Below are 16,288 nucleotides of genomic sequence, written 5' to 3'. Positions count from 1 at the left end.
AGACCCAGGCTCTTGGTAGGCGGTGTCTGACGGGTCGGTTGGGGGTGTAATGAATAGTGTTGTCTTTTCCTGGTTTTAAAGGCTGCATTATAGTAAAGTAATGCCATTTTCTGAACTTACCAGACTATTCTAGCTCTTCTATTATTTACCTTTACCCACTTAGTCATTATATCCACATTACAGATGATTATTTATCTAAAATCTGTGTGTGAAAATATTTTGTTAAAGCACCAGTTGTGAACCCTAGAATATCTGTGCAATATCGATATTAAGGTATTTGGTCAAGAATATTGTGATATCGGATTTTCTCCCCGTCCCCAGCCCTTACTCCCCCCCATGAATGGGCAGATCAGAATGTATTAAAGACCACCGTTGTGGTCTTTAATACATTCAGATCAGCCCATTCTGTGTCCCCAGGTATGGGACAATTGACAATTACTTATCCATGGAAGTGTCTCTCGGTCAAGCAAAGTGACACTGCAATATCTGTTCAAATTTGTAAAATAACATTAAATTATGGTTTATTTATTAATTTAGCATGTCTTTATAGATGTTTTCCCCCACCTGCTGACCCTTGAGGTCAAAGTGATTGGCCCTTTCATTGTCCACATCCCTAATCACAGCGACCAACTAGCCTTCACTGGCTTGTCCCATTAGCCTCTGCATTATATTACCCTCAGACTGCACACAATAGTCCTGTTTGGGCTTTTCTGCCCAATGAGTCCCAACAGATGGGACTTCCACCCGCTGAAACAGCAGACAGGGACAATGCTGAGAGTGACCAACCTTTCTGCTGCACCAGCCCACAGAGAGCAGCAGTGCATGTCCCTGTACCGTAGTTTGTACAGCTATCAGAAGAGGAAACCTCGAGATATTAGCTCTAAATGCTGAATAATGCATGCTGGCAGCATGGAGGATAACGACTGTGTCGGCTTTGCTTATCCGTAATTTTTGACAGTAGACGGTCTAGTCTCAGTATAACAACTAGCTATTGCTTGTTTTCCCTTATTAGTCATTGGCTCTAATCACATTTTTTGGTGAGTATTTAATTCAGATGTAAACTTAGTGCAAAGCTTCCGAGTTGGCTTACAAAATATGTCATCCCTGCAGCACTCTATTCCGCCAAAAAATAACAAATTGTCATTTTTAAAGAGCTAGGTGTTACTTCCTATTTAAGCGTTACTCATACATTATACCTACATGCACAGGCTCCAAGGTTAGGTCGTGGCTTAAGGTATCTTTAACAAGATTCCCTTTAACCCCTTTTCATCTACTACAAATCCAGCTTTATAGTCTTTATGCTAAGCTAGGCTAATGACCTCCTGGCTCAGGCTTCTTCCTTAATAAACTGACACGAGAGTAGCATATAGTCTGGTCTACTCTTCATATTCTTCCTTTCTTTCCACATAAATGTTCTACTTATGTAAATTGGACATGGAGACAATGCATAATTTATAAGAACATAAAGATTCTTAACACACATAGTTTTGTGATGGTTTGGGCTGGCTGGCTGTGAGTATTTGTTTTGTTATTTTGTTTTTTTGGTTTGTTTTGCCCTGTTTGGCTTACTGTTGGCTGCCCCTCTGCCTGTCTCTGTTTGTCTTCGCTCTCCCCCGCCTACCTCCACCAGCCAGCTGACTGCGCACACTTACTGTTTATCTACTCATCACCCTTTCCCGCCGTTTGCATCTGCCAGACATCATCTAAAATCAAGCTCTGTATATAAACCCCCGGATCTACTCATCATCTTCACTTGATCGTTGTTTCAGCCACATGGTTCCCCTTCCACCTTCGCCTCGTCTCCAGTCAGCTCGCTCCTCTATCCGGTTCCCTCCTCACGGCTCCTCACTTCACCCTGCCTCCGCTTCAGTCTCCCTCTCATCAGCTCCTTGGATCCCCGTGCCCTAGTGTCTCCTCCTTGGCTCCCTTAGCTCCGGTCTCCCCCCGTTTCCCAGTGCTTCCTTTGCCTGCCTGTTCTCCCTTTCCTGCCCTAGCCACTCTGCCGTTTCCCACGAGTATCATCCCTGTGCTAACGTCAATAAATCTGTTAAAAGCCTTGTATTTGGGTCCGTTCTGTCCTCAATCGTCACAAGTTTAGACTCAGTTTGTCTATATTTTTTAAAGATATTGAGAATGATTGGACCCTAATAAAACCAACCTTGTCAAAATTTATTTTTAAACATTTTTTTACAATTAAAATTCTTATTCTTATTCTGGTTTAAATGTCTTAAGAAAACATTATTACAACATTATATGATCACGTTTGGGCTTAAGTGTTGCTCAGACTTTCTCTTTGTCTTTATTTTTTTGTTTTTATTGTTTAAGTCATGTCACATTAAATGAATCTGTTCATGTTTGCCGGGTTAAAGCCGTTTCTGGCCCCTATGTGAAAGTCTTTCTCATTTCAATGGTGCTTTTAAGCTGTATCTTAAAAAATGGAACGCTCAGACCACTTTAAGTTTTCCTTTTTATTGACATGTCTTAGCTGCAAGTGAGACCAAATGCTCTGACTTTAAAATTTGGAAGCAATCTAGTCTAAAAAGAAGGTGAAATGTTGTCTATAGTACTTAAATGTTTACCTCCATATTCATGCTTTGGATAAATATTTCATTTTGGTGTTGCCATGAGGTTTTCCAGTAATGTACCGCAGTCATCCCAGGCACAGTCTATGGTGAAATAAGAGCCCTGCCCACATGGGAGAGCTTGTTTTCAACACAGTAAAGCAGTCTGAGCCCCAGAGCATGCTTAAGGATGGAGGGGTGGGATGATGTGAGGGGTGGGCAGGGAGGAGGGTTAGGAGGATAAAAAGAAAGATAAGGCGAGGGGATCCAATATAGATAGGGAGCAAAGACTGCCTGAGATTTGATGAAGGGTGGGGGTATAGATGGGACTACATGGTGCTGAATCAAGGCATCACAAGGCTCATGTGGGACTGTGATGTCAGCCCCGGGTTAGAGAGAGGAGGGGGGGCGTACAAAGGGAGGCAGAGGTGTGGAGAGGGAAACCACACAGGGATTGACAAAGAAGAGCTGCAGAGATAATCCACAGATGGCTGCTGAATGCTTCAGGCAAACACTGGGTGTCGGGGGAGAAGTATTAGAGCTGGAAATCAGATTTTTGCCCCCCATGATGAAATTAGTTTTATGGCAAGAATGATACATGTTATTGATTTATTCTGAATTTCACTTATTCGCTTAATGGAAACTGACATTTTTAGATTAGTTTTGAGGTAAAGAGGGAACTCTGTTTGTGTTCTGGTGGGTGATAACCATAATCCCAATCTGGGCAATTAGTGTTATCTTGATATCATCATGCACATGATACAATGTCCACTCATACAAGCCAGATGTCTGCATGTGAGGCTCAGTATTATCCCAGACTGTCCGAGTGTTTTAGTCGCCCGTGGCTCTCAGTTCTTATGGTACATGTCCATTGGCAAGCGTCATAACTACGCTACCAATTCCGTGTCTACGTAAGCCCCCGGGGCCATGCCTTCTGGTAGCGTTGTGGTGACTTTCAAAAAGCGAGGCGTGGAGTTGCCCGCTCCACATTTGCATAAAGTTGAAGTCTAGGCTACTTTATGCAAATGTAGGGTGTCTAGCTCGAATCGCCACCGCTCAAAAACTCACAGACATTTTCTAAACTGACCGTTGTAGATCTAAAATAAAGACTGAAGAGTCAGCAACTGCATATCTTATTTCTCACATAAAAAAAATTCAGAAACCCATTCTGGTAAGCTATAAAAAAAAAAGAAAAAAAAGAAATTGTTTTCCAAACAAGCTGCCATGCTGGTCCATTTTAAATCCTACGAGTAAAACGTTCCTCCAATCAGGTGCAGCCATCACGGTTGTAGGAGAGTGTAGCCTGTTTTCTTTGCTTTTCATTGGTCATTGAAGAGAAATTGATAAGTGCTAGTGGCAAGCCAACCAAGCGTCCAGTGCTTATCCCTGCCAAAAAACACCTATGTGGACACGTACCATTAGAGATGACACTGATCACGTTTGCCACGTTGTGTAATCCCATACAGCTGTCTGTAAGTGATGTGAGAAATTAAATATAGCTGTAAGAGAAGGAACAGTCTTGTCCTTATCCCAACAGATAAGTGATTTGCTGCTTCTAAGTATGAGCGCATGCAATCAGCTTTTGTTCCTACAAGTCTCAAGGTCTGGCAATGCGAGACTTAAGTCATGATAACTTGGTTGTTGTAAACAATAGGGGGGTTGTAATTAATCATTGCATTAACGCATCGCGATGCTGACCTGGCAATTCTGCATCGAGGCAGTGACCGACCATTAACGATTATTGCCTACGATGTTACTTTTGTACTTTTGATTTTGATTTTCCGCTCGTTGCTTTTTTGTTTTTGTCTTTTGTCTGATGTCTGCTGTGTTCAGACTCCGCTACATTCAGGAAGTGTCTTTTTTAAGAGCAGAATCAATATCAACTGCTGGAATGTGAAACAATTTTCAATGGAATTGTGAGACCAATGAAGATTCACACCCCTAGTAACATGTGATGTTGCCTGTTAGCACTAGTGCTTAAGTACAACTAGGGCTGGGTATATGTTATATAGCGTCAAACTGTAGTCTTGTTCTTATTCTGGTAGATATCGAGTCAAACTGTAGTCTTGTTCTTATTCTGGTAGATATCGAGTCAAACTGTAGTCTTGTTCTTATTCTGGTAGATATCGAGTCAAACTGTAGTCTTGTTCTTATTCTGGTAGATATCGAGTCAAACTGTAGTCTTGTTCCAGTCAAGTGCAGTTGTACTTTAATCACTACATTAATCTGACAGCTTTAATTACTAGTTACTTTGCAAATTAATATTGTTGCACATAACACACATCCATCCATCCATCTTCATCCGCTTATCCGGTATCGGGTCGCGGGGCAGCAGCTCCAGTAGGGACCCCAAACTTCCCTTTCCCGAGCCACATCAACTAGCTCCGACTGGGGATCCCGAGGCGTTCCCAGCCAGGTTGGATATAATCTCTCCACCTAGTCCTGGTCTTCCCCGAGGTCTCCTCCCAGTTGGACGTGCCGGAATACCTCCCTAGGGAGGCGCCCAGGAGGCATCCTTACCAGATGCCCGAACCACCTCAACTGGCTCCTTTCAACGCGAGGAGCAGCGGCTCTACTCCGAGCTCCTCTCGGATGACTGAGTTCTCACCTTATCTCTAAGGGAGACGCCACCCACCCTCCTGAGGAAACCCATTTCGGCCGCTTGTACCCTTGTCGTCTTTCGGTCATACCCAGCCTTCATGACCATAGTGAGGGTAGGAACGAAAATTGCCCGGTAGATCGAGACTTGCCTTCTGGCTCAGCTCTCTTTTCGTCACAACGGTGCGATAAACAAATGTAATACCGCACCGGCTGCTCCGATTCTCCACCAATCTCATAAACCACATAGTTTATGAATTATAATTCTTTTAATAAATTAAACTACTATAGTATAACGGCATACAAATCCAGCTAACATAAAACTGTTGTGATCGTTTCCAGTTTCTATAATGTGAGGGTTTTTCTGCATTGAGTACTATTTCCTACTTTTAAGTAGATTTTCCTGATGACACTTACATACTTAAAGTAATTAAGTATGTAATATTACTCACGTACTTAATAGTTATATTATTTAAGTAATATTTTCAATGAAGGACTTTTTTTCTTCTTTTTTGGACTTTTATTTATTTTTACAGTGTGGTATATGTACTTTTAAAGTAAAGGATCTGAAGACTTCTTCCACCGCTGTATCTAGGAGCTCCTGTCCAACATGCTTAGACATGTTTAGGAACACAGGTCTATCATTGGAAAGCATTATGGGAAATGAAGGTGCTTAATAACATAATTTAGATATAGGCTAGACAAGTCATCCCAAAATAGCTCCTGGAGTACGTTAGACATCACATATCTGTGTTGTTCCTTTGAGAGGGCGCTGCAGACAGGCTTCTAACAGTTGGAAGACATAACATCCAACAGTAAGAGCTTGTGGTTCAATGTGCTCTGCCCACTAAAAGTCTATAAAAGGCAGTCTGCAGAGTATAGCTAACAGTGAATCCACTGACCTATAAGAATATTGATGAGATGCGACAGGGACAGGGGTAGTCATCCCTTCAGAGAGGCTTCTGTTGACGAGAACTAATTAGGAACAGAATTCACCTGAGAGATAAAGGTGAGGTTAAGATTTGTGGGGGGGGGGGGGGAGTCTGCCCCTTTCATGGGAGTATAGTTTTTACCAGGAATATGCTGGACCAGAGGAGGAAGATGACAGGGAGACGACCCAGACTGCAGCAGAGATAAATAGCACCACATAATGTTGGTGCAAAGTGATTTGGGTCTCCGTGAGAACGGGGTCAGGCTGATGCCATACGGAGGGGAGGGGGGGAGGGGGAGGGGTGGGTGATGTCATATGTCTGAGAGCGTGTGTTTACAGCCTTGTGAGCCATCACTCGACAAAGTGTGTGTGTGGGCACGTCTGTCCATCCCTGCTTGGGTGATACCATATGTCTGAGAGCATGTGTGTGTTTACAGCCTTGTGATCCATCGCTGGACAAAGAATGAAGTCACTGCCGAGCTTTGATGCAGTGGAAGGAAGAGGGGAGGCACATTTTGAACCGTTCTGATGGGGAAATTAACAATTTGACTTAATTTTTAGCACATTGGGCTTCAACCCCCCTAATTTCTTGAATTTTCTTGCTATCTTCTATACGTCGGACAGAGGATTAGACTGATGTGTTGCTCACACTTCCTCAACCACAGTGATGTTTGGCTTCTGCTCAGCAGCCTGTTCATAGATTACACAGTGACAAAGGTCAAATCTCTCAGTCATTCTGCTTTAATTGTCACGCACCAAATTCTCTGAGGTGATCGTTTTTCATTGTTCATGAAAGAATAAGTCTGCCATTATTATATATTATTAATATTAATAATAATACATACATTTTATTTATAACACACTTTACATTAAAACAATGTTATTGACCGATTTCTTATTGTCATGAAATCCATTTGATCAACAATCTGTCGACACTTTCTAACGTTCCTTTCAGCCCAGAGACCATTTGTTCATCCTGAAGATACGGTAGATCTTAGATAAAGTTATATTTTTTTAAATATTTGTTTTTCCTCCTAAAACAGCTGGGCAGAGTTGTTTTTAGCAAACATAACAGGAGAAGGGGACTATTTTCACTAGCAGATCAAGACACGGTTATGAGACACCAGAGGCCTGTACTACGAAGCAAGATTTGGGGTTACCAAGGTAACTTCAGGTTCAACCCTTGGTTTTGTGTATCACGTCGGTGGGTCACTTGTTACCAGGTTACATTGCCATGGTAATTTATGCTAAACACCTAACCTGCCTGTATTATGTGTCAGTTTTTGTCGTACTTCTTTAGGAATATCGTTTGCTCTTCTTGAGTAAAACATCTGGTCTAATATCTCTGGTAGACTTGTCCGTGTTTGCGATTGGTCATATGATGTCGCTAGATTGGGAAACCTTGGTTGATTGAACAAGAAGTGATTCCAAAGAGTGCACTGATTCGGTGAGCCGTGAGAGAGCGAGAGAGAGATAGCGCGATTGAGAGAGCGATTGATTTATTGAAAGAGAGAGAGAGAGAGAGAGAGATGGATAGATTGAGAGAGAGAGATGGATTGATTGAGAGTGAGAGATGGATTGATTGATAGAGAGAGAGATGGATAGATTGAGAGAGAAATGGATTGATTAAGAGAGAGAGATGGATTGATTGCGGGAGAGAGAGAGAGAGAGATGGATAGATTGAGAGAGAAATGGATTGATTGAGAGAGAGAGATGGATTGATTGAGGGAGAGAGAGAGAGAGAGATGGATTGTTGGAGAGAGAGAGATGAATAGATTGAGAGAGAGATGGATTGATTGAGAGAGAGAGATGGATTGATTGAGGGAGAGAGAGAGAGAGAGATGGATTGTTGGAGAGAGAGAGATGAATAGATTGAGAGAGAGATGGATTGATTGAGAGAGAGAGATGAACAAATGGAGAGAGAGATGGATAGATTGAGAGATAGATTGAGATTTCCAGGCCAGAGTGTGAAAGCATTGGTTGGCCTCTGGAGACGGTTCTGGAGATGGAAAACAGGACTGGACAACTACTTTGATGTGTGATTGAAAGGTGGTTTAAAGGTGCCACCCAGTACATTTGGCTTATTGATGTGTGGGTGTGGGTGTGTGTGGGTGTGTGTGTGTGTGTGTGTGTGTGTGTGTGTGTGTGTGTAATAGTTTTTTGGACAACAAGTGACCCCTATGGCACTGGAGAAGAAAATATATCAGGCTTTGAATACACAGATAATAGGTGTTTTTGACATAGAATATTAAATATCGCCAGCCATGTGATCTACGTATGAGAAGCTCCCTGGCTCTCCAGACTATTCCAGGTGACTTTAACAGAAACACCTGCATTCATAATAATGAATCATGCAATTTACATACACAGGAATCTATATGTTTTGTATCACTTATACACAACACTTGTCGGTTGTTTCATTCAGCACCCTAAAGTAAACTTAATCAGAACTGTTTGTCTGATGGCTTTGCCTGACAATTTCTGGAACTTTCCGAGATCGACAGTCCGACATTAACACCTACTTCCCGCAGGGATCGGCCAGATGTGTTTAGGGGAGACAGGGACAAGGACAGACTGTCTGCAAATATGCATCATGACGATGCAGTATTTAAACGATATCAGCAGCTGGCTTTTTTTTTACTCCGCCTTCCAGCGTGGCCGTTCTGAGCAACAAAAAACGGTTTTGATTTCCAATTTGGTCAGACAATGTGCCGTATCATGAACCAGTTCTTTTGTAGCATAACCTACCCCTGAGAGTCAATTAGACACAACTGGGTGTAAGATAAGACAGCTGATAAGACAAAAAAAAAAAAAAAACATTCAGGGGAGAAAAACCCAGCAGTAAGCAACGAGACCTTCCTCTCACATTGGGACCTATTTCTTATAATTATGTCAAAAATGGGAAGCTCAAATCAAGCAATCTGTTGGTTCATAGCCGTGGTCAAAGACAGAGTTAACACACTGTCTGTACACTTACAAAGTTCTCAGTGCTTCGGTTTACATGTGAGGACCTCATTATTCTACCGTGGCAGTGTGATGTTATTTTGAGCCTTGTTAGTGGTGTAGAAATAACCATTTCTTTTTACTTTAAAAAGCTAATTAGCGGTTTGCGCTACAACTGGTCACATTCGATTAGCATGAAAACATATCCCAGAGAACGGTCAACTCACGTAATAACATATGTGTTATTAACCCCTAGTTCATAGCCAGAGATGGAAATACAACTTATCCCTCTGTGCCATATACCTTCATTGTTGTTTAAAACCCATAAAAACACAGAAATAAGCCACACTTAACATGGACATTGTAGTTTATATCGACTCAATCCTGCATCTAGAAATACTAGAAATACTCACTAGCATACTGAATGTGTACTTACCTGCATCTTAACATAGTCCCCAACAGATGCATTATTTATTCCTGTTAAAAAAACATCTATATAAACAAGTAACCTATATGTTTGTGACTTTTTTTAATTTTTTTAAAGGATTCAGTAGAAACCGGTCAGCTTGAGGCTGAGTACCACAGACAGGGTTGGTAATTCCAAACCCTGTGCTGTGTGTATGTGATGAATAAGAAGAAAAGTGAGTTAGACATTAGGACACACTATTGATAAGAGCAGGTGTGGATATTTGGCTGGAGAGTGCTATTCAATGCAGGGCCATTGCCCTGGCTTGGGAGTTTTGTTGAATTGATGTTCCAGCAGCTCTTTTAATCTTGTGTTTCTATTCTCTCTTTCTCTTGCTCTCTCTCTCTTATGTCTTACATCTTGTCCTCTTCTCTCCATCTTTCCTCCTGAGGCTGCTGTGTGTCGCAAATGGCACGTTGACTTCCACATGAAGGCATTTCTATCCGTTGGCCTGCCTGCCTGCCTCTCTGTGACCCACGTCTGCATGGCCTCAGTGGGAGTCTTATCATCCGCTCACCCTCCCTTCCTCTATCGCTGTCTCTCTCCATACGCCTCTCGTAACAATCGTCTGGATCCCACACTCCCTGGCCTGGTCATGAGGGGAGAGGGACAGAGAGAGAGATGGAGACTGAAAGAGAGACAGAGTGGTGGACTACCTAAAAGGCTGCTGCTGTTCATTCACTTAGCTTCGATTGATAACCGAGCGCTCAGCTACAGAAACCTGTCTGTAAGAGGAACCGCAGTGCATTTCTGTGAGGCGATTACACAACAATTTTCTTGAGGAATGCCAAAAGCTAACCGCTGCTACCATGCTATTCAATTATGTAAGAAGACCGAGAGCTTTCCCTCTGCGCCGTGCTGCTTTGTTCTGTGGAATTAGAAACACACTGGCTTGTTTTTTTTCCGATTTGTAAAAGTGTGATTCACCTCAGCACTTAGGCTATTGGCTACACCCTAATGCAATATTTCCACGTTGACTACATGGTAATTTTTGGCTTCTATATTTTGTCATAATAATTTTGCGCTCACTAGGGGCTAACAGGCCGTCACACCTTGCCGTGCCCAGTTGACATCATGCACATGGCTCTGTCCTCATTGCAGCCAGAGCTTTCAAATCAATTCTTCACCTCATGCACTAAAAAGCATGACTGCATACAATGCAATAAGGCCCAAGCTTCTCTCAAGGCTAGGTTACCCTAGCAACAAGTTACGTAGCAGCCGTCTGGGCGAAGGAGCTACCTCAGAAGAGAGAGAGGCTGCCTGAGAACTGAGGTGGAGACAAACAAGGATGTGGTCGCAAAAACAATAAGTCTCAAACGGATGACACATTTCTGTTGTGCTTGATAATGACCAGTGTTATAACATAAATGCACCATACACAGTAGGGGCATTGCTATGTATTTAATAAATAGCCTAATGTTTCTGTTACATAATCTACGGACCACAGCATCAGCTCACAAACATAGCACCTCGCACACACAAAGTGCTTTACTGTGCTTGTGTTTGCAGAGAGACAAAGAGCCCTTGGGTGCGAGCATGGCCTCATCTCCTGTCAGCAGGGATGCTGGGATGCAGCCAGACAACCAGTATGCACAATCACAAAGGTTCACTCATGGCTTCCAAGTACATTCTGTACACACGCCCGCTTCACTATAAACGTCCACCTCCACAGCCGTTCAGGAGCAGGATTTCAGAGGACTCAACCAAACTCAAAATCACATAAGTGACCATTTTTGTCAAATCTCTCCCCACTGCTGCATAGGCATCGAGACAGCGCTGGGTGTGTCCAAGTCAAACTCCTAACTAGGTTTGAAAGGGAAAGATGTGTGCAGGAGTGTGAAAACTACAACCTTCAAATCATGATTGAAGTCAGTATGTATGTATGCTATGGATGTATGTATGTGTATAATATTTTTGTAAAAATGGTATTTCAGCCATTTTCTTTGTACCAGACATAACAAAGAAATTCCCCCGTCGATGGGGAAGCACGGTGTGGGGTGAATGATAATGTAGTGTATGTCTCCATCTGCTGCACACCCACAAGAACTGCTGCATTATGTAACAGGAGTGCGCAAAAATGGCTATTCTGGAAGGAATAGAGAGTGCCATGTCTTGCCTTGTGCTCCCTTCAAGTGCTCCTTACACACTCCTACTTTACACTTGTGGATGTAGAAATAATGATTGCCGCCCACTGGTGCCTTTCATCAGAGATGGTGGCAGAAATGGAATGGAGTGGAGCTATGTCGTACCTAGCAGAGGAAGAATAAGTAGAAAAGTGTATACTTTGTTTTGTAAGTTAATTTGCCAAAAAGTTGAATGCATCACCTCCTGTCACTGAATACCCATCTCCATTATTATACCTACATATGCTACATCATAAAAGCTCACCTTGTATTTACTGATGTAATTGGCTTTTCTTGTGTGGTCAACCTGTAATTATATTAGCAGCAGTAGTAGTACGCAGCATAGTGTTGTTGCTGAATGAAGTCTGCATCACCTGTGCATTATTGGCCTACTGCTTCAGATGATGTGGTTGATCATGATCATTACAAAACATTATCAAACATGCAGGTATTATTGTCATCTCTATTACTGTACAAATAGCAAATTAATAATTTTTACCCACTGTACTGTACATTTTGAACATTGTCAGACTCATAATACACAGGTTTTTTTTAAAGTATCAAAATCAATGCAGCAGAACCAGAAATATATCTTTTTGTTTTGATACTACTCGTTCTACTTCCTTGCAGTGCAACTACATTACCCACAATGCAACTGGGGCGCCGACAGTTTGGGCAGAGTGTGATGTAGCCTCCAGCTGAGATGGGGGGGGGGCTGCAGAGGTCTGGAAGGCTCACTTGTTTCTTCTTTCTGTCTGAATCGATGACAGTTCCTTTACCGGATGATCGCCCCCCCCTGCTCGTTTCACAAATGTCAAACTAGCAAGCTGCACGCTGAATTTGTCAAATTTTTAAGAAAATTTGGATCGTGCAGCAAGGCAGGCCTGCTTGGTTGTTCGGGAGAATGATTGTAAAGATTTACAATGAATATTTTTACGCATGTCCTCTCTAACTGGGACATTTTGGGATCAATTGGTGGGATTTATAATAGAAAAAATTCCCACGGAGATACACTGGTAAGAGCAAATGAGGTTTTCCATGGATCTGGCTAATTTAAATGCCTCATGTTACCGTATTGTGTGAACAGTTAACTTCATTTGATTTTGTATGTGGCGTTTTCTTTTGCGGGGTGCAAATGTTTCACCAAAACAAGTTCCTTCTCTAAACTATTTAACAGAGGCACCGTTGCTCAAGATGATTGTGATTGGTTTGAAAAATATGCAAACAACCCAGAGGTTTTTTTTCTCCTATCCAGGAATGTATGTGTGGACGGGCCAGACCTTTCTCCACAGCGCTGTAGAGACTTCTTTCTAACTTAAAAACCCCAGGTCTTTTATTTCGAACTTGCAGTCTTGGGACCCAACTCACACTGACTGCTCCACCTGCCACTAGGTAATCTAGTTAGCATTCAGAGCTTATTCTCTCAACAACAAAAGTAGTTTATAATGAGGAGAGCTGCTATAATAATTTTATAATTTGGGGATTAATTAGCTACTGGTCCATGTAGACAAAACGTGCCTTCAGCCATGCTAGCAGCTCAGTGAGGTTGCACCAAAAATTCTTTATAACTAAACATGGTATAGCATGAAACAGAACACACCCCCTGTCTCCTAAATGGGCGGGGTGTTGTTTGAATGTGTAGTTAACGTTGTGTGGATGAATGAAAAAGTTATATTTGCATAATTTATTAATATTCTCTTTTGCTAACATTAGACATATACAAAGCTAACATATTTGGCATTATTAAAATTGGTTTTGTTGCGAACGTTAGCTGACGTAAGCATATCTGTGTTTTCAGAAACACGATTTGTGAACTGTTTTAGTAAAACATGAGATTGTTTTGAGAACAAGCCGCCATGAGTCTGGCTTTGTATTTCTGGAAAAAACAGACCCATGTGAGGCGTTCATCCAATCAACTACCGCCGACAGCCAGCCTCACTTCGGTGTGTTTCAAGGCACTTTTTTTGCCGACGGTCAGCCGTCTGGTTGGTGTATCACAGCCATTAAGATTAGGGTAAGGTGCCTTGAAGTCAGCGGTGACAGCGCTGCCTGGAAGGAGATGTTGGGGGCTTAAAACACCATCGAGCAAAGTGGTGTACTGATCCAACTGACCTTGTCCTCCACAGAGACCTGCTGTGGCTAAAAAAACTGAAATGATATCACAATCATTTAAATATTTCCTTATTACATTAAATATATGGTATGTGTGCCAAAATGAAAGATCCAACACCAGGAGTGAGGGCCTTGCATAGAAATCAAACGATTTGATCCAGTTGTATATATAAAGCTTGTGGGTTTAATATGGCAGGTTTCACCACCAGATAGAATCAACACATGGGATCCAATCCAGCTAAGTAAAATGTATGCACCACTTAGAGATCAGGACACTACAAAATACACCTTTTAACCCCCCCCCCCCAAAAAAAAAGGATGATGATGATCATACAGCTTGTGTAGACCAGTATTAGTCAAGTACAGCTGAGGCTGGGCAGCTGCACACCAACTGTTACATGTGTTAACACATCCACAGAAAGATACAGCCACCGGCATAACATCTTCAAATAGAGACAATTACAGAACACCATTTCTTTATGGGTACAGTCTGGGAATAAAGTCTGTCATCATGTAGGCAGCATGTATGACACACGAGGGTTATACTACAATATAGTATATTTACAGTAGCAGTGAGTGGATAGCCGACAAAATGCGGAACATCGCTGTTTCTCGCTCTCCGTCTTGCATCCTATTCACAGCTCTGCGTATGTGTTGATGAGTGTGAACAGACTTTTCTCCGTGCGGAGAGGCAGAAGGCGAGTGTGCTGCCATTTCCGGCACTCGGAACACATTGTGGCGGTGGTGTTGCTCGACGCACGCTCCCGTGCCCAGTCAGCGGCCATATGCTGCTGTCGCCATATGAAACACGCGCGAGGAGCCCTGACAAAGTTTTTTTTTTTTTTTTTTTTTTTTTTACGCAAAACGGAACGCATTTCCTGACAAAGTGTAGGATCCGCACATGCAGATTTGCAGAATCTTACAAAAGGTGTTTTGTATCTTGCATTTTACTGCTGAAGCCATAAAGATGTGTTATGATACTTCCTATTAAAACCGAGGAAATATCAGTAGCCCAAAATAGTCGATAACAGTACTTCACAGAGAAAGAACACAACACACGTTCTGGGTTGTGAACTGCCACTAGGCACATTTTCAGAGGTTCTGGAAAGTGAAGAGACTTTTAAAGCAGCCTTGAGCAAAAACCAAAAGGGAAATCTCTGACTTTTAGTGTCATAATAAAGCAGTGTGTACATTTATGGCAGTGGGACACTAAAGGAATGTCTCAAGATATGGACGGTTCTTCTACGTTATCACCATCACATAGACGCCTAAAAAAAAAGGGATCGTTTGGGATCAAAACAGTCTGCAGTGGGGAATAAAAACTGTACATTTACATTGAAGATATAGTGTACAACAGCCTTAGATTTGAAAACATACAGTAGATTATACACATTTAGTGTAAAAGCAGAAGACAACACAAACTTTTCTTATGTCGCGTGCCACTTAGCATCCAGCTGGATGTAAAAGCTTCGAGCCACTACGGGCTCTTAGGCCCTTAAAATCCCTCCTACTGTTGTCAATGTAAAGTAACACACATCACTATAAAAGAAAAGCAAATACAGTTTGACTTATGAGTTCCTGTTTATCTTTAGTTTTAAATAAATCATACAAAAATAGTAGTGTACAGTATACAATCTGTCATGGTCCTTCTTATTCTCAGTGTAGTGTTCGCGGTGAGTGTATACCTCACCTATACACATATACACACACACACACACTGGTTTATAACTAATAAGACGTCTAACTCTTTTCAGATAGTGCTGAGTGCCTGGCTCCAGTCCTCGGGGGGGTTGCTCGGTCACTCTCCCTCCGTGGCTCAGCTGCTTCACAAACAGACCGGCTCTGAACAGATAATCGCTCTTTCGCCCACTGCTCGCACTCTAACTCGTTGCTCGTCCCGTCTCTCAGGGTATCTTGGCAGGTCTCCGGGGAGGTAAATAAACGAGTCCCTACGATCCCTCTTTCCCCTCAGAGCTCTCCGGCGGTGCCGGAGGCCCCTCCGCCGTGGGTGACTGGGCCCCTCCCGGGCCATCTGCAAACAAACCCAAAAATACACAACAAGAATTATGTTGCAGTCATAAAAAAGGACTAGACTATCAAAAAGCTTTTGTCAATCAATACCAGTGACTTTATGATTAGTCGTCAGTAGGTGCTTACATTGTCATTTCTTGGCTCCAGTTTCAAAATCACCAGAAGTAGCATAGCACCAAAACATGTGTCTCATAAATCACACATGTGCAAGCTTACTTTACATCGTAACTAGCTACTGGCATACACACATACCTTCAAATGTTTGTGAGGGTGCACAGATATAGGCTTGTAAGGGTACAAAGAGTTTACAAAGCCATTCATTGTTTGGAACATGCAAGACAAATTGTGTCATAATACATGATTTAGCAGCATACTAATTTCCTTGCTAGCCCGTGCAGTCCAAAATACTCAGCCCACATTTTGGCACGCCTGGTAGCCACACTAATGCCAGAGTCCTGATGTGATGATTCACAAACAGACCGGCTCTGAACAGATAATCGCTCTTTCGCCCACTGCTCGCACT

General features: G+C 42.4%; 1 protein-coding gene and 2 long non-coding RNA genes across 5 annotated transcripts in view; 2 read left to right on the top strand and 1 right to left on the bottom strand.

The window, feature by feature from the left end:
• The window catches only part of LOC116702153 (uncharacterized), an 8,206-nt gene extending 141 nt beyond the window's left edge, over positions 1-8,065 (top strand). Inside the window, exons 2-3 of the long non-coding RNA XR_004335086.1 lie at positions 840-842; positions 8,055-8,065. This is a non-coding gene — a long non-coding RNA (uncharacterized LOC116702153). The remainder of the gene's footprint in view (positions 1-839; positions 843-8,054) is intronic.
• Positions 8,066-13,898: 5,833 nt separating this feature from the next.
• pkib (protein kinase (cAMP-dependent, catalytic) inhibitor beta) overlaps positions 13,899-16,288 on the bottom strand; it is a 25,673-nt gene continuing 23,283 nt past the window's right edge. For all 3 annotated transcript variants that reach the window (XM_032536286.1, XM_032536284.1, XM_032536285.1), the window contains one exon: positions 13,899-15,766. In XM_032536286.1, the coding sequence (XP_032392177.1) occupies positions 15,684-15,766 (83 nt within the window). In that variant the 3' untranslated portion in view covers positions 13,899-15,683. The remainder of the gene's footprint in view (positions 15,767-16,288) is intronic.
• LOC116702131 (uncharacterized) overlaps positions 16,059-16,288 on the top strand; it is a 17,910-nt gene continuing 17,680 nt past the window's right edge. Inside the window, exon 1 of the long non-coding RNA XR_004335064.1 lies at positions 16,059-16,068. This is a non-coding gene — a long non-coding RNA (uncharacterized LOC116702131). The remainder of the gene's footprint in view (positions 16,069-16,288) is intronic.

Source organism: Etheostoma spectabile, chromosome 14 (genome assembly GCF_008692095.1).
Source record: "Etheostoma spectabile isolate EspeVRDwgs_2016 chromosome 14, UIUC_Espe_1.0, whole genome shotgun sequence".
Lineage (NCBI taxonomy): Eukaryota > Metazoa > Chordata > Actinopteri > Perciformes > Percidae > Etheostoma > Etheostoma spectabile.
This window is presented reverse-complemented; position numbering and strand designations above follow the sequence as displayed.